Raw genomic sequence first — 19,244 nt, forward strand, 5'->3', positions numbered from 1 at the left:
ACTTCTGAGCTATTTCTGTGTTTTCTATCCTTTCCTTACCACTACTTTGGAAGACTTCATATTTTATTTTTAACAGAAATGGAGATAAAACAGTGACATATGCTCAAGAAGGATATGCATGTTTGTATAAACAGGGGACTGGAAGTTTGTAGTCTATCCGGAACATGAATAAGATTTGGAGCAGTTTCATTATTTTAGTGCATCTGCTTCCCTGCTTGGCTGGAATGAACTTTTCTAAAGGAAACTAAAAAGCCAGAAATTAAAGTGATAGAATACAGTACTATATGCAATTTATATGTGTTGATTGTGTGTGCCTGCTATGTAGAGAAAGAAAACATTGTAAAATAGGCTGCCTTGGCTGAAGGTACTAGCCAATGTGTCAAGTCAATTTTTAGCTTATATCTCATCATTATCTTTCTTATCCTGATTTTCAGGACCTCTGCTGAAAAATCAGTTTTTGTAAAGATCAATATTCTGAGAATTCAAAATTTTGCTTTCAGAATATGCATTAATATTCTGAATAGTGAATCTAGATATGTGAAAATGGTTGTGAACAATGTACACATGAATATTTGTGAATCTCTTTAGGCAATATAATAAGCAGAGTGGTATATACTATTAGTTGTAGCATGCCTGATTCACAAGAACTACACTTGTTTGAAAAGTGCTCAGTTAAATGTGGCAATTATTATCAGGCAATTTTGTGGTGATGAGCCAAGGTGGCACAGTGGTTAGAATACAGTATTGCAGGCTAATTCTGCCGACTACCACCAGTTCAATCTTGTCTGGCTCAAGGTTGACTCAGCCTTCCATTTTTCCGAAGTAGAATGAGAATCCAGACTGTTAGGGGCAATATGCTAACTCTGTAAACAGCTTAGAGAGGGCTGTAAAGCACTATGAAGCAGTATATAAATCTAAGTGCTATTGCTATTGTTGTGCAAATGAATGGTGTTTGGGATCAAATCATCATTTCACTGATTTTTGTAATTATGCATAATTTTGTTTGATAATGTTGTAAGATGAACATACTTATTTAAAATATTAATAGGCAGTGTAATACTTGCATTAGAACAGACAACATAGAACTTTACTGTCTCCGATCCAACCTAAGCATAGTACATAAAATTATATGCTACAATGCCCTACCTGTCAATGAATACTTCAGCTTCAACTGCAACAACACATGAGCTCACAATAGATACAAACCTATGATAGATCGCGCCAAACTTGATTGCAGAAAATACGACTTCAGTAACAGAATTGTCAATACCTGGAATGCACTACCTGACAATGTGGTTTCTTCCCCAAATCCCCAAAACTTTATCCTTAGATTGTCTACTGTCGACCTCTCCCCATTCCTAAGAGGTCTTTAAGGGATGTGCATAAACACACCAGAGTGCCTGCCGTCCCTGTCCTAATATTCCCTTGTATTTGTATCCATTTCATGTATTCATAATCATGTTTTTATATATATATATATATATATATATATATATATATATATATATATATATATATATATATATATATATATATATATATATATATACACATACATACATACATACATACATACATACATACATACATACACACATATATATATATATATATATATATATATATATATATATATATATATATATATATATATATATATATATATATATAAAATAAATCTTGGTGGGAATGTGTGGACTGCTGGCTTTGTTTCAGTAAGGGGAATGATTGGTCGTGTGGTTGTATCATGATTGGTAGATTGGTGTTGATTGATGCTGGCTGTGTGTCCATTGTTGTTTCATGTTGTAACGGCGTGGGTGGTGGGTGGGGCTCGTTTGTTGACTAGGGCTGGTTTCCAGAGGCAGAAGGTACTGTCACGTTTATTCATGTTGTGGGGATGTTTCTCTATTTCAATAGCTTCCATAATTATTTTCTTGTTGAAGTGTTCAGTTTTGGAGATTAACCTGGTTCCTTCAAAATTAATTTCATGTCCTGTAGCTCTAAGGAGCTGGAAAAGGAAGTTTTTTCTTTTTTTCTTACTGCATGCTTGTGTTCTGCAATGTGTGCATTTATTCTCCTATTCGTTTGTCCTATGTATGTTGCAGGGCAGATTTTGCATGGTATTTCGTAGACTCCTTGGTTTCCTAGCTGGATTTTGTCTTTGGGGTTTCTTAAGATGTTGGCTTTTTTTTGGTCAGTGTTGAAGGCTGTCCTGATATTGTGTTGGTGGAGAATTTTGCTGATTTTATCTGTGGTGCCTTTGATGACCTTTGACCCTTCTCCCTTACATCAAAGGCACCACAGATAAAATCAGCAAAATATATATAATCTAATTCATGCTTGAGAAAATAGATAAAATAAAATAAAAATATTGATTTTCATTTGTGTGTGAATCAGGACTGGAAGGCACTGGGGGAAAATAATGAATTACTTGTACAAGGAGAAATGAGGTGAAGAAGGGAAAGCACAAATTTAAGAATGTGTTTACATATCATCAAAATGTGATTTTGGTGGGAGAGTTGAATACAACTCTTAGAATTCCCTGATCCATTTATTATATAGGAACTGAAAGAATAGCTAATTTTTGTCTTTTCTCTTCTTTACTTAACAGTGACTTAACGTAGTATCTGATTAGCATTGCTATAGATGTTAAACATAAATTTACTTATATGTTTCTTGAGATAGTCCTCAGTATTGTGAGTAAAGTTAATTTGTGAATGATGGCATGGATAGCAACATCCTGTGCTTCTTAGAAAACCCTTTCTTTGTTGATTCACATGAATTCTTTTGAAATGGGATAGATATGAATATACCAAGTTCCAGTGAAGTGCAGTCAGGGGAGGCAGGGCCTCACCACTGTCATCATGAAAAGAAAAAAAAATTTAAAAGGAAAAAGGCTCAGGCAGGCGAAAGAAAGCGCTTTAATCAGTGGGGTGCCGGGAGAGAGGAGAGAATGCTCAGGGATCCCACTGACTAAAGCGCTTCCTTTCGCCCGGCTGAGCTCTGCTATGGGGGAAAGAAAGCGCTTTAATCAGTGGGGTGCAGGGGGAGAGGACTGCCTCACCACCATAAACTTCACCGCACGTCACTGCCAAGTTCTCTGCTTATCCTAACAATTGCATTCAGATCTTATTTTTCCTCTGTTTAAAAAATTGGGATTCTTAAAAACTTTATGCTTGGGTACCCAATTGTAGGAGCTTTGTAAAAGAATATTCACAATTGAGATCAGTCCCATGAGGAATTTCAAAACATTTCTCCTCCAGTAAACTTTTCATTTGGCACAATTTCCTTTTTAATTATAGTACAGAACAACTTCATCTCAACTTCCCATGTTCAGATGTTTTCAGTTTGCCAGATATGTTATATGTTTAGTTTTTTCTTCTTCTTCTGTTCAATCATGTCCAATTCTCGGATACTGCTTGGACAAGTCCCCATAATTTTCAAGGCAAGGTTTTTTAGGAGTAATTTGCCGAATTCCTAAGATTGAGAGAAAGTGATTGGACCAAGGTTACCAGCTTGTGCCTAAAGTGGGACTAGAATTCAGACTCCCAGTTTCTGGTCTGGTACCTTAACCACTGCACCAAACTGGCTAGACCCAATCCTCATGTACAGTTTAGATGATGATTATTGTTCCCACAAGCTGCAAAACTATTGGGACTTTGGGTAAATTTGACTGTTAGTAATTTGAGAGCAAACAAAATGAACTTGCAGGGGAGTGTTTATTCACTATGGCAAGGATTTTGTGCTTTCAAAATCAATCAAATTTTGATTACCCAGTTAATGGTACAATCAAAAGAGCACATCCACCATGTCTTGCTAGACTAGCTAGCTGCTGTTAGAAACAAAATTGACTTTAGTTCTTATGTAAAAGGAAGAAAAATATAAGGAGACTGGTTTTAGTTTAAGACCTTGCTCTTTTATAATCTCAGTAAACAAAAAACTGTAATGTGCAATCAAATTTAGGTACTGGAAAGCCATGTTATTTCCTTCAGCAAATAAATCACTGTTCTGCACAATGCACTATATTAATTCAAATATAAAAGGATGTGTATATTAAGAATAGGCAGACCTATCAACAGAGGAAAATCACTGACAGGCCTTAAGTATGTCCTATGTACAAGCGATGTCTTTTTGGGGAAAAGTCTGTCACAGTTGTTCCCTAATAACTTTTGACAAGAGACAGGCCTTATTACAGTTTTCCTGGTAGTTTACATTAAGGAGATTGTTTAATTTCTTTTTTGGTTACTTTATCATTTTTTAAACAAAGAAAAATTTGCATTTCTACGAACAGTTGCATTTAAATGAGGCAAGTTGCTGATAATATTAGAAAAGTAAGCAAAGGACAAAAAGAGGACACACACACAATCTTTGAAGAATGTTTCTGAAAGTCCATAGTTTATGTCACTGCCATTGAAATGAAGCAATCTATTCGGCACACCATAACTGTTTGTTCTAATTGTATAACCTGAATTGTTTATTGTTCTCTTGTATGTGTTTGTATTTGTTTGTTGGAAGGTACAAAAATACATATTTGCTTTGATCCTTTTAATAGAACATTTTTTCATCCATCCCTTAAATCCAGAATCTTCTTTAGATTTTATAATAGGCCTACATTCCCATACTCAGTTTAGTGCAGTCTTCCAGATGTTTGGAATTATAATTTTTAGACTACCTGCCAATACAGTTGATGGCTATACTGGCGCGGATTTCTGGAGAGATGCAAGTTGGGAAAGACTATTCAATGAAAGCGGAACATTTCAGGGACCACAACTTTATATAAGAAGTTAATTAGAGCAACTAGCATGAGCTATATAATGTGAACTAGAAAAAGCAAATTGGAAAAGGCATATGATGGACAAAATAGGAAGCACATATTCTCTTTAAAAGGAAAGGTTTTGAGCCTAATATTTTAGGCCAGTGGATAAATTGGAATTTTGAGAGATTGTGTGGGTTATTGTTGCTGGGAACATCAAGAGAAGGATTTGTATTCTGGATAAGTTGGTGCAGTTCAGGCCATGGTAGACAACCTGATGCTTTTATGTCTCCCCAGTTTAAGATGCGATTTGTTAAGACTGAAAATGTGTGTGTGTGTGTGTGTGTTTGTGTGTGTTCACGCGCTGGACTGTAACTCTAAGACTCATTGTTGAAGTGGTCAACCATATAAATTGATTGAATAAACTTCTATAATCCTTAATTGTTAATCATATTGTTATTTGGACATATATGTTCAAATCTGATGAACATCAGGTTGGCAACCTTCAATTTAGGTATTAGCATATTGGTGAAGAACTGTAGCAAAATCTTTTGGCAGTCTAAAGAAATAACATGCATAGGAAACAGCAATTATTGTGCATCATCTGTTTTTTTATTCCCTGATGTTTAAACTCAAGGCACATCATTGTCTAAGCATCAAATTATTTCCAAGCATATGCATGAAAAAATCTTATAATCTCTTACCTGCTTCAGGGAGAAAGCCTGGGATCAAAGTGTCTAGTTATTTATTTATGGAGTTTAGAGGCCACCTTACTAAAAAACAGTTTTCTTTAAAAACAAAGAATAATAAAAATTATGGAGCACATCATATGTGTCCAGAAGGGAAAGCCATACATAACAATAAAAACAATTTATAGGAGCTCAACAACTACCTTACCCCAAAGCCTGGAGGAACAGCAAGGTTTTGAAGCATTTCTGAAGCATCATTATGATATGTGTTCTATAAATCTCTGAGGAAATACTATTCCGCTTCCAACTTAATTTAATATCTCTTGTTTCTTCAGAGGATACTTAAAATATTTGAAAATACTTATAAATAATGTATATTGATCTGTTTGTACATTACATGTAATACAGTTTATATTCAGTGGACAATATGATTGGCTTTCCATTAGCTTTCTGCAGCCAAGCTGATTGAGGACAGCTATTCTAATCTCTATCTCTCTTATCTCTAATTGCTATGCCTTATCTACATACCGTCTTAATGATGAAGACATTTATAAGATGGTTACCACCAGTGGTGGGTTGCCAATTTTGTTACTACTGGTTTGGGCACACTCCCGCATGCGGGTGGGTGGAGCCTCCCGCTGCCGCTACTACCAGTTTGGCTGATCCGGGCCAAACTGGGAACAGCCCACCTCTGGTTACTACTACAGAGATCATATATCTTTGCTATTTTTCTTTCCATGAGGCCCTTACATGCTTCCTTAGGACTTACCACTTTTTATTATATAAAAACATTAAGATGTTCAATCATGAATTGTAATCCAAAAGTGAATATTGTTGATGAGTGGCCTCTGAGAAGGATGCTGTGACAACTGTGATCATTTAATATTAGTAGGGACTCTTTTCCCTGTGTTAGGACTCACAATAGTATTTTTTTGCTGCTGTTCTCCCTACCTAGTGAGCTACACTTATTGAAGTTGCCAAACTAAAGCTAAGGTTATCCTTCGCTGTTTTCCAGGGTTGCCCTGAGGCCAGATCTAAGTATCCCATGAGCCGAATCCAGGCCTGGAGCTTTGAGTTAGACACCCCTGCTCTAACCTGTAGGCTTAATCACGCTCACCAGGCTAGCCAGCTTTCCTTCAAGGCCTCATCAAACTTCTTTCTCCTTCTCATAAGGCTAGTTCAATAAGCATAGGAAGGATCACTTCAATATCACTTGAAACCAAGATTGCCAAACAGAGGCTGTCATACTTTGATCATGTCATGCAAGCTGACTCACTCAAAAAGTCAATCATGGTGGGAGTGATCAGTGGAAAAAGGGGAAGAGGCCACCTATTGTCTGGACACTATAAAGAATGACACCAGGATCACTAAGACAGAGAATCATGGTGAGTGCTGATCCATTAAGTGGCCAAGGGTTGGACATGAGTGAATAGCTGATAAAAATGAGGAAGGATCAGTCATTAGCAATTTTAGTTGGTTTTGATGGAACAAGCACATATGAAGTCCAAACTACACTTTTTATTTTACAATATTTGTGGAATATAAACGGGAACAACTAGCACATATGTGCAAGGGGAACCTTTACCTTTACCTATGGAATATAAAAGGGGACACGGTGGCTCAGTGGCTAAGACGACGCTGAGCTTGTCAATCAGAAAGGTTGGCAGTTTGGCGGTTCAAATCATAAAGTAAGTGAGAAAAGAGGAAGTGTAGATATTAAAATGATGGATTGAGTGTTCACGGATTGAGCAAATACTTGACTCTAACAAAAATTTCCTGTGTGGTTCCGGAAATTTACTTAATCTTACAGTGCTTCAGTTTACAATAATTGAATGAAATGTTTATAGTTTACTTCCTTGCACCTACTATTTGTACAATTTTTACTTATTAAGTATACTGAAGAATGTTAAGAATCTATATATACTCTCTGTGTGTGTGTGTGTGTGTGTGTGTGTGTGTGTGTGTGTGTGTGCACGCACACACACAAAAACACACACATTTGTAAATAGAGAGCAACTACTGGTCATTATTTCTTTGGCACTGCTGTATTCTAAAAGTAACACATTATCAAATGTGTTATTTGATTGAGAAAACAAAATGATTAAACTAGATGTTTTAGAAAGATACTTTATACATAATTGTGTTTAATTTTGAATTAAGTAATATGCCCCATTTAAAAAGTTACTGTAACATTGAAATTACTCAAATACTTTGGCCACCGAATGAGAAAGAAGGACTCACTAGAGAAGAGCCTAATCCTGGGAATGATTGAGGACAAAAGAAGAATGGAAAGACAGAGAATGAGGGGGCTGGATGGAGTCACTGAAGCAATTGGCATGAGCTTAAATGGACTCCGGGGGATGGTAGAGGACAGAAAGGCTTAGAGGAACATCGTCAATGTGGTCGTGATGGGTCACATATGACTTTGCAACTAACAACAACATTGAAATTAACATTTAATTTATTCAAAATACAATACAACATTCCCCAAATAGATCACAATGCTTGTTAATTCCAGTCAATTTAACTGTAACTTCTGGAATAAGCTCAAGGCACAAAGAATTTACTGGTAAGATTTCTTAAGTCTTCAGTAGTAGATCTTTCCACATAGTTAAGCAATAATGAAAACATTTCTTAATTATCATAATGTCTGAACTTTTCGTACACGTGATCTTATTAAAATATTGCTTTTGGTTAAATTATGTGATTAATATTCTGAATGTACCAGTGATAGCTCTTCAAGTATGCAGACTTCTTGATGCTGTTATAGCTTTGTTTCTGCTTGCATACATTTCATTACCTGATTAGATAGCATCGTCTGATGATGCTATCTAGTTAGGTAATGAAATATCTACAAGCAAATAACAAAGGTAAGAGAGCATCAAGAAATCTGCATACTTGAAGAGCTATCACTGGTACATTCAGAATGTGAGAGCCGAGGTGGCGCAGTGGTTAGAGTGCAGCACTGCAGGCCACTTCAGCTGACTGCTAACTGCAGTTCGGCGGTTCAAATCTCACCGGCTCAGGGTTGACTCAGCCTTCCATCCTTCCGAGGTGGGTAAAATGAGGACTCGCATTGTTGGGGGCAATATGCTGACTCCGTAAACCGCTTAGAGAGGGCTGAAAGCCCTATGAAGCGGTATATAAGTCTAACTGCTATTGCTATTGCTATCAAGGACTCTATAGTTCAATTCTGAGCTACAGATTGATATTACAGATATTATCTTCTCTTCAAGTATATATAGGATAGCAGTCAAGCAATCCAATTATACATTCTTATTTCCAAATGAATTTATTCTCAAAAATTTGTTCATGCAGCTTTTTTGAGTTGATTCTGAAAGGATTTGGATGGGATGTTACTTTATTTAGGTTAACCCACATAATCTTGTTATGATTAAAATTTATTCATAATACTACAAATATAATTTATGTCAATCAAATACAATACCAAGGTCCAGTTTATATATGTTCACCGAGCCATTATTTCTGGGATGTATTTAAGATAATAAATAATAACTAAATATGCACCTGAATCATAATCCAAAATGTTGTTTGCATGTTCATTGGAATTAGGGACAACTGGAGAGCTCCAGTTTAACCCAATAATAATGTACCAATATTACACCAGATAAAGTTCAGAGGCAAGTATGTCGAAGCGTGGCTGTCTCCTTACATCTTTACATCTTTCCAACAGGGATCACAGGTCAGCTTTTACATCCATTGTATGGAAACAATCCACAAAGCATTTGTAATTGATTTTTTTCTGTTGCCGATAGGAGGGAGGGAGAAAGAAATCTCTTTCAAGTCAAAGTATAATGGATCTAGAAGAAGAAATGGTTTGGTTTCTCTGCCAGAGGGTGAACTTGCTTTGGATGAGAGTTTAGTTTCAGAGTTATCTAAGCAAATTACCAGTATTTTGTTTTCAGTTTATTTAAATATAGTATTGCTCTAGTGTAAAATAATTGTGGATACAAATGATGGATTAATATTTTCCTACATCAATTTGGTACCTATGAAACTGCAAATTATTCAGTTAATTTGTTTTATGTATTCATATTATGTTAAAAAGGGCTCATTGGCTAAGATGCTGAGCTTGTCGATTAGAAGGTTGGCAGTTCAGTGGTTCAAATCCCTAGCGCCACATAACGGAGTGAGCTCCCATTACTTGTCCCAGCTTCTGCCAACCTAGAAGTTGAAAAGTATGTAAAAATGCAAGTAGAAAAATAGGGACCACCTTTGGTCCCAGCATTCTGTGCGCCATCAATGTTTAATCATGCAGTCCACATGACCATGGAGATGTCTTTAGACAGTACTGGCTCTTTGGCTTTGAAACCAAGATGAGAACAACCCCCTAGAGTTGGGAACAATTAGCATATATGTGCGAGGGGAACCTTTACCTTTATTATATTAAAAGTATTAACTCAACGAAACAAGCTGATTACTCCTGCACGCCTGGGATATTTAGAATAAAGTTTCTTCTCTTTCAAGAATTCCACAAACATCCTCTTTATAAAATTGTGTACATCTCCTGCATTTAATTCATCAGGTTAGTGCATAAGCAGGAGCATTCCTTGAGCTACTTTGGCCACACGCCACCAGTTCTTTAAAAATTAGCATTACAGTCTTAAATTGGGCCTGGGATAAAAGGGAGTGAGAAAGCCAATGCAATTGGCAGAGCACTAACTTAATATCATATTATGGATTAGACCAGCTCCAGTTAATAACATTACAACTCTATTTTAGACTTTCTGAGATTTCCAAAACTTCCAAAATAGCCCCACATATAACACATGGCAGAAATCCAGCCAAGAGGTTACTAGAGCACATAGTCAGGCTATCCCTGCCCAGAAAGTTTTGCAACTAGCCTCAGTATCCAACTTTTAGGGGGTTTGTTCTACCTGCTTTTTCAAAGTGGATTTTGATACAGCACACAGAGTTACCATTTTCAACTAGAAGCGGAAAAAACATATCCTTGACCTGATCGTCTACGATTTTATTAATTGTTGAGCCATTGCTATCAAGCTTTGCAAGTTCTCTGAGATAGTTGGAAACAACTCAACTTCAAAACGTGACTGTGTTTTACGTAACATTTTGCTCAAGTAATATTTGTTCCAGAATTTTAAAACTATAATAAGTGCTGGTTCAAAAGTACATGTCAATTCCAGTTCCAGTCTTAATTTGAGAAAAGTTTCAATTAGTGTTCTAGTCATAATTTTTTATTTGTGGAAGATGGGGTTCATTGTTGATTTTTTTATGCTGTATCAATTCTACAGATGTTACAATGAAGATTGCCCTCTGTTGCAGAGCATTCCATCGTGTTCCTACAAGAAAGTCCCAAATATAATTGCTCATAGAATTTCATACAGAAAAGTTGGAGATGTGCTGCCAATAGTTGCATGATAGTTAGCTTTGCCTGGCAGTCACCCAAACATTGTGCTTCATAGGGGAAAATAACTTGCGAGGCAAGTTATGCATGTCTAATCTTCTCTGGATCTTCATTAGACCACCTCATTCTTAATGTAAGATTCAGGATTATAGATTACTTGTGGTGTGAAGAGCCTTGACTCACCCTGTTATCCTCACATAGTGACTAAAGGAGTAATGGCAATCTCAAAAAAAAATCACAATAGAGGTATTATTTAGTGTAACATACTAAAAATTGAGATTGTGTTATAATGCATCCCTATTAGACTTTTGTAAGTAAACCAGCATCTTTATAATGTACTGGTGATACAAAAGTTGGGATTTAAAGTACACCTATCCTCGAATTTACTAGAAGTTCATTTTTACTTTATAGGTTACAGCTTAATATTACTGAAGTATTTACATGTCATCTTTTTATGATTTCCTGTTCATTATGTAATACGTTTGTTCTGCCTTACACCTTACATTGTTAACACTTGTAACGGTCGGGGCTCAGGTGTACACGCTGGCAGATTGTCCTTGTTTCAAATTTCATAATTCTTTACAATTGACAGAATTGACTCAATTTGTGTTCTGACTATAACATTATTTATACAGTACGGCTGTGTAGGTAAGTTAGCATGCAGCATATTCCGTGTGGGTCTCTGTTTTGTTCTGCTTATATGCTACTATTATTTGTTTGTATGTTGAGGACAATGAATTTGTAATGGCTGTTTGTGAAACAATTAATTAGACATTCAATTCATTCAGCTGCTACTGCAGTCTAAAGAGTCTGGCAGCATCTATATTGTGACACAGAATCTTTTCTACAGGGCTGATTAGCTGAGCCAATGCCAAGAAGGAACCTGGGCAAAGCATACAAGTGTTCAGAGTAGAGCCGGGGAGCGTAAAGGAGAGAAGACAGGGGAGGTCCTTTCAGAAAACAAAAGGCAGGGGGAGAGGCAGACCTGGACATGTTCCAGCTGGAAAAGCGATGCCATGAAAAGCTCTAAGCTAAGCTGTTTCTCTTTTCTTTAGACCCTGACAGTTCATTTCATGGGGTGGAGTTTCTCCCAGAAAATTTCAGAGATGCTTCTAATGAAACAACAATGAGGATGAATGAGAAATACTCCACATTACCTGCCGAGGAGAAGGGAATCCACATCATCAACATCAGAGCTATTGAAGACATCGGCTATGTTCGCACAGAAAGTACAGTGAGTAAAAGAGCCGCTTGCTCACCTGGTCTATGGGTTCAGGAGGCACCTAGGTAATGTAGCTTAATTTCCCTAGTGCCATACAATTTTGTGGCTGACGTTGTACAGCTCACAGTACTTTTTTCCTTCCAAATGTAGGGCTTTGGTGTTAGTTACTAAAAAGCATAGCTTTCTGGTTATTTAAAAAAAAAATAAGAATGAAAAGTTTCTCTTTGGAACTGCATCATTCTAAAGAACCGTATGGGAAAAAGACAGACATCTGTGTGTGTGTGTTTGACTGTGTGTCTTTACAATTGTTCTGTATATACACACATACAAACACATGCATATGCCTAAACACACAAATATGTAGATAAGTATTTTGCATCCAATTGCATTACAGAAATAATATATAGTTTTTGATTTTTTGCACTGATTTCAATTGTATCTTTAAGTACCCATGTCATATAACTTTTCAAGGTAAGTTTAATTGTATTGATTTTTTATATTTACATCAATGCAATCCTCAAAAATATGTGGCTATTTATCAAAATTAAATTGTTAGTGGTAATTAATCTACAGACATGCAAAGTCAAGTCTAATTTGAACTTTTAAATTAAATTAATCGGCTTATTTTCCAATTTACGATCAGAAACAAAGTGACAATCTTAACATATTCACAAGCCAATTTTGTATATATAATCAATTTTCAAAGCTCATTGTTTAAACTATTCTTTAAAAAATCAAATTTTAAACTTTGACATATCAAATAGGATAGCAAACACTTTCAAGAAATAGCAGTTAAAATATTGGAGCAAGACTGAGGGACCAAAGTTCAAATCTATGGATAGCTACTGAAATTTGAGGGATGATTTTGAATTGCACGGGATTGTTTTTGTGGAAAAAAGCTGGAGAAAGGAGTGCCATATAGTTCTGGGAAAAAAACCCAGAGATATAAATCTAACAAACAAATACAAATAAAAGAATGAAGTTAGTAGGCTTAGAAATCCATATATGTAGAGAAGACAAAGTTATAACAGTACAAATGACATGGTTAAAAAAACCTTGCTAATAAATGAGATAAGGCCTTGTGATTGAGTAAACTAATAAAATTAAGAATAAAAAAGACAATAGGTTAAGAAAATTGGAACACAATGTTTTGTTTCTTAATACAACATTATAAATATCCCACTAACCTAGAAGAACTATGACTTGCAAAGTCATAAAACTTGAATTGCCTTTCTGAAATGGTGGAGAGAAAATATTTGTACCCTTTCCATTAATAATTACTGATTGGTTAGTGAATTTATATGGTATTTGGCAGGAATATCAATGCATATGCCCTTTTTAATATTTTTATATAAAAATATTTTTACATGTCCTTTTAAAGTTATTTTTAAGTTATTTTTGTTATAAAATTTAATTCTGGGGTTTCCAATCAAAATTTGAAATCACTGTAACAATAACATAATGTAATAATGTAATGACCTGGAAAAAATAGTTTTAGAGGCATGTGTTGCAATTAGGGTGCTTAATTGCACTCTTACATGTCTGTCTCCCATGATACAAACATTAAACGGGAAAGAATATAAATGATTTGGTCAGAATGGGGATATATGTGAGCATTTAAATTATGGTGCCATGGTAATTCATAATTGGAGCAGCTCTTTGAAAGGATTACATTAAGGATTCATTGAGCCAAATATGGAAGCAACATTTTTATATTGATTCAAAATATTTGGTAGTCCAAATTGTACTCTGGTTCACTAGTTGGGAATATAAAAAGTTAATAAAAATTAATCAATATATTCCATTTGTGGGTGGAGTACAATGATTGTTAAATTCAATATTTTTATACCCCATGACAATTCTTAAAGCAGTAGGGAATTGAATGAAGCAATGTAGCTGAAAAGGAACCAATTTGCTTTCAATAGAACCTTGTGCCCTTATTTCATTTCTTATACATTGCAAAACTATGAATCAAACACAAGTTTGATTCAGTGCTTTGAAAGAGTGTTAGAGAACTTGAAACAACTATGCTTTTCCAGTGGAGAAATGTGCCTAAGTTTCTTAATGCCATAGATAAATAAGTAAACAAGACATGAAAGCAATACAAACACATGTAACAAGAAACTAATTAGACATTGTCAGTGATAATGAATGGAAAAGTAAATTGTGTTTGTGTTTGTGTATGTGTGTGTGTGTAGATGTGTGGAGAGAGAGAGAGAGAGAGAGAGAGAGAGAGAAAGAGAGAGAGAGAGAGAAACAGGCACACACCCTGAATAAAAACATTAAAATTCTTTAAAAACTGTTCTATAGGTCCACTACAGTAAATGTAGACAGTACAAAAACAGAAGAAATAAAAAATTGCAAAGACACAGTGTTGAAATCTATAATATATTGAATAGATTACTAAAAAATTAAATTATCTGTATGCAGTCTTCCATCGTAGGCTAGCATAACCTTAAACACCCAACTAATTCTATAACCCCAGATTTTAAAGGCATTTTAATCACTGGCTAAAATTTATATATTAAAACTTACTAAAGTTCTTAAACAAAAACACTTCACAGAATCAAAAGAGTATCTTTGTCAAAAAGATCAGAGTATCTTTGTCAAAAAGTATTTTAAAAAGATGGATTAAACTTTTTTCCCTTAAAAAGGAAGCATCTGTTTTTTATGCCTCAGTCCAATTTATAGAAAGTGGTCTCTGGAGAAAGACCACACATGCAAACTTGGAAGCATTGATGGTTTTCTTTCTTCTTACAGCCCAATAAAGTAATGATTTGAAATACTTTGTTTAATTAAGGATAAGTAGGTTTATAAGTTCCATTCCCAATCTGAAACATCAGCATAGGTTTTCACTGCGCAAAGTAATTCAATCTTTTTAGTCATATGGTGATTCTAAGGTATCAAATTTTCCTAATGTAGTGAGTTGCAAAAGTCTTTACAGGTGCATCTATTTATGTAGCACTGGATACTTCAGCATTTTGAAAGCTGTCTTCTGTTTAGAAGTTCTGTGACCTACATTTTAGTTTGAGCTTTTGAAGAGATAAAATAACAATCCTAATTGTTTTAGGAATTGCAAATCAGGTCCTGCTGTACATCTGTGAGTAAACTTGGTTTATCCACATTAAATGTGCCCACACATTACACTAAGCCATGGCTTTCTTAATCATGATCTACAAATAAGCAAAAATGCTTTTAATGGAAGATAAATTGGGATTCACAACCATTACATTTTTTTACTCAGAAACCTATTTTTAAGAAGTACATATGTTTTGAAAAACACAAACTTTAATTGCAATACTACTTCCAGTTAACACGAAACTGCAGGGGGTAGAATGAGTGTTGTATTTCCATTTTAATTTTCCATGAGAAAAAAATCACGAATGAAGCAAAAACTGAACCTTGGTCCCTTACTGGCCAAAGTCCATGGATCTTTTTGGCTGAGTTGTATGACCAGCTGGTTTCTTTCAGTCTCTATTAAAACTGATTTCTTTTTCAGATGATGAAGAATAGTGACAAATATTTGAATGTAATATTAATGTATTTGTCAGTAGCAAAAAGACAAATAGCCTTTGTAGAGTAAAACATGTGATCTCAACACATGTTTAAGACATCATTAAACAAAAAATCCAAAGCGCCTAACTCAATCTGTATCTCTAGTTGAAAATCAGCTAATGATTTTCAGGATGCAGTAATTTGAGATCTTAACATACAGAAATTTCACAAAGCCAGTGTACTGTGCAAAACAAATGAGTGAAGTCATCTGTTACCTCAGATGGCTTGTTATTTGTTTGTTCTTTGTTTACCATTTCAGGCCCCTGACCCACCAACAAAGTTTTAAATATTAAAGAACAGTGTTTTGTAAGTTTACAGTCTGGCAAGATTACCCTTTGGTGTCCAAAAATAACTAGTTAATCCTTAACTATTTTCATGCTTAATGTCAACATTTATTTCAATCTCTTTCATTTCATTTACAGCTATTAAATTCATTCTCACAAGATCCAGATGCCAACTGCAAATATGGACTTTTTTTTAGAGATGGCAAAAGGAAAGTGGATTATATTCTGGTTTACCACTACAAGAAGTCCTCATTTAGTAAGACACTCACTCGGCGAATCCATTTCAATGATATGGGACCTCGAAGCGTTAAGCAAGACAAACCACTTCCTGGAAAAGGAGGGCAGCTTAGCATGGATGAAGGTGCACCTCACATGGATTATCATGAAGATGACAAGAGATTCCGCAGAGAAGAGTATGAAAGCAACCTTATGCAGGCTGGTCTTGAGCTGGAAAGAGATGAAGATGTAATTACTCCTTTTCCTTTATTTTTCTGTGCATATAAAAATTATTAGTATATTGATTGGTTGCTGAAAAGTTCATAAGAATTTCAAAGCCTTCATAGGTTCAATTAAGCATATTATATTTGTTGTATTTATTAGCTTTATTTATATAATGGACTTCCTCTTAAAAGTGATTGAACAAAAATGCAAATTGAACACCACTGTATATTATTGCAGCCATCTGTATAGGGGCACATGACTTTCATTTATAATAATCATATCTCAAGTAGTCTTTTTAAAATGAGAAACTGATGAGTTTCCTTAAACTTCAAAATCTCCTATCAAAACATAATGAAATAATGTATACTGTCCAGTTATTGAGTGTTATTAGCATTCAGCCTACAGTGGACCAGGTAGGAGCCATTATGTAACGTTGACTGATCTAGAAAAGGCTAAACAGGACTAAACTGGCTGAAGTTGGATGGGAAAATCCCAACAGAAGCAAGAAAAAGATCTTGACTATTTGTATTTTATTGTCAATATATGTCAAAAACTTGCCCATGTAGTTATCCGGAATTAGTCTCAATATCTTTTAGACCACCTAGCATTGCAGCATTTAGACATGCAAGATTTTAGAGCTTGAGCAAAGAACAGTGATGTCAGAAATTATGAAAAGTTAAAAGTACCTCCTAACTCATCAAAGAAATTAGTCAAAATGTGATATATTAGTTAAAAGAAGAAAAAAGCTAAATAATGGTAATTAAGCAGAGTTTTTTTCATAAATGACAGGAATTTCTGGTGGTACAACTAAATCCAAATGCTACATGATTAATTAAATTATGATGAAATGAGGCATAATACCTTTATATCTGGGATAACTAATGTTAGGCACTTGGGCAGATGGTGGTTATAAATTTTTTACCAAATCAAATATAACGCTTCATAATGTTGAGGAATGAATACTGTACTGCTTTTCATTTGAAACTCATGTTAACTCCAATATATAAGAAGGCAGAATCTAATCTAATTTGCAAAATCACCGCATTCATTTACAATATTTGTATTCTGCCTATCATGTTATGCATATCCCCACATTATAAGATGTTAACATTTCTTATATAGAATTTAAAATGCAATGTATGATCTAAAGCAGGGGTGTCAAAATCACATCATCACATTGTAGTCACGTCACATATTGCAACTTTTCCTCCTTTGCTAAAATGGGGGTGGGGGTGGCCAGCACTTGACCCATCCGGCCCACAGACAGTAGGTTTGGCACTCCTGATGTAAAGCAGTTCAAAACGATATCAAAACATATGCATACAAATAAATATGGTTAGTCCACCACAATGTCATTGCCAAAATAAATAACAATATTTTCAGCTTACTTACAAAAAGAAGTGGAAGGAAGCAGAAACATATGGTCCATATCTAGATGGGACAGTATAAAATAGTAGTAGTAATAGTGCTTTGTGCATCATTCATGGTATGTAATACTATATAACTTTCATAATACATTTAATAAGCTTGGGAAAAGAGACAATACTAAATTTACTGAATGTAGATTCTCATATTCCCTTCATATTCAGGTTTTGTAACAGTTCGCAGGATTGTACCAGGTATAAAATATAAAAGGATTTAAGTAGTCTATAAAAAGTTATTTTAAAAAATGTTTCTTATACTACATATTCTAAGTTCCAAATTTAAAGAGAGGAACATAGGAAAGGCACTTGTAAATCAAATCATAGGCACAAGTAGTCTAATGTTCCAGGCCACACCATGGTCAACTAGATGCATTTGGAAAGTTCATAAGGCTGGACAGATGTATAGAGATCCCCATCATTTCTCAGCCACCATAGCTTATTGTAAACTGTCTATAATTCATAAGGTGGTAAAGAGCCAATCAGTGTTAGTAGCCATTCACAACCTATTCTTCCATCAACCTCTTCTGTCCTCTTTTAAAATGGCAGAAATTGGCTACCATGACAACTACTGGTAGCCAATTCCACAGTTTGTGCTGTGGTATTTTCTTTTGTTGGTTCTGAGACTGCTTGTATTTAATTTTGGTGGATGCATTAAAGTTCTAAAGTTGTAAGAAAGAGGGAAGTTTCCTCTCTGCCTATTATCTATGGACATGAATGAATTTATATATAACTATCATGTTCTTACCTTTTTTTTCTTTCTGTTCAATTGTATCTAATTCACAGAGATTGCCTGGACAAGTCCCTGTAGTTTTCTTGGCAAGGTTTTTCAGAAGTGGTTTGCCATTGTCTCCTTCCTAGGGCTGAAGAAAATGACTGGCCCAAGATCACTCATTTGGCTTTGTGCCTAAGCCAAGACTAGAACTCGCAGTCTCTTGGTTTCTAGTCTGGAACCATTATATCAACTGGCTCTTACTCCAAGCTAAGGAGGCTTGGTTAGTGTAGTCTTTCCTCATAGGAGGGCAATTTAATTACATTCAGAAAAAAGTATTTCTTCTATTGGTCCTGAATATATGTGCATTTAGTTTCCCTGGATAACTTTGAATTTGGAGCCACAAAGCCACAAGTTACAGCAAAGTCATGATATAACATTTTGAGATAGGTACCCATTTCCATGGAATTACTACCCTATCTGTACAAAGATTTTAGTTCTGAAAGAATAACCCAAATAAAGGGCAATATTCTAAAGGGCTTCTAATATTGTATTCAGAAGAATTCACCTTTAGCTCATATCATTTCAGCCCATGTATAAATCTGTAGAATAGAGAGATAAATAGGTGGGAGAATGTGCTTTTCTTCAAGGGGCAAGGTTCCAAAACAAACAAGTAGAGAGATTCCCACGGAAGTATATTTTGACTTGACAGTATTATTTCCCAAAGGGATGTGTCCCTCTCTGCCAGTGGCCTTTTGCAAGGATAGTCATGCAAGGCTGA

The 19,244-nt window shown here is 35.2% G+C and overlaps 1 protein-coding gene across 9 annotated transcripts in view; it reads left to right on the top strand.

The window, feature by feature from the left end:
- The window catches only part of ANO1 (anoctamin 1), a 168,081-nt gene that overhangs the window by 74,348 nt on the left and 74,489 nt on the right, over positions 1 to 19,244 (top strand). For all 9 annotated transcript variants that reach the window (XM_087719234.1, XM_087719257.1, XM_087719225.1 and 6 more), the window contains 2 exons: positions 11,884 to 12,062; positions 16,028 to 16,354. In XM_087719234.1, the coding sequence (XP_087575360.1) occupies positions 11,884 to 12,062; positions 16,028 to 16,354 (506 nt within the window). The remainder of the gene's footprint in view (positions 1 to 11,883; positions 12,063 to 16,027; positions 16,355 to 19,244) is intronic.

Source organism: Thamnophis sirtalis, unplaced genomic scaffold, assembly GCF_051295495.1.
Source record: "Thamnophis sirtalis isolate CommonGarterSnake01/CBP01778 unplaced genomic scaffold, rThaSir2_p1.2 scaffold_1, whole genome shotgun sequence".
NCBI lineage: Eukaryota > Metazoa > Chordata > Lepidosauria > Squamata > Natricidae > Thamnophis > Thamnophis sirtalis.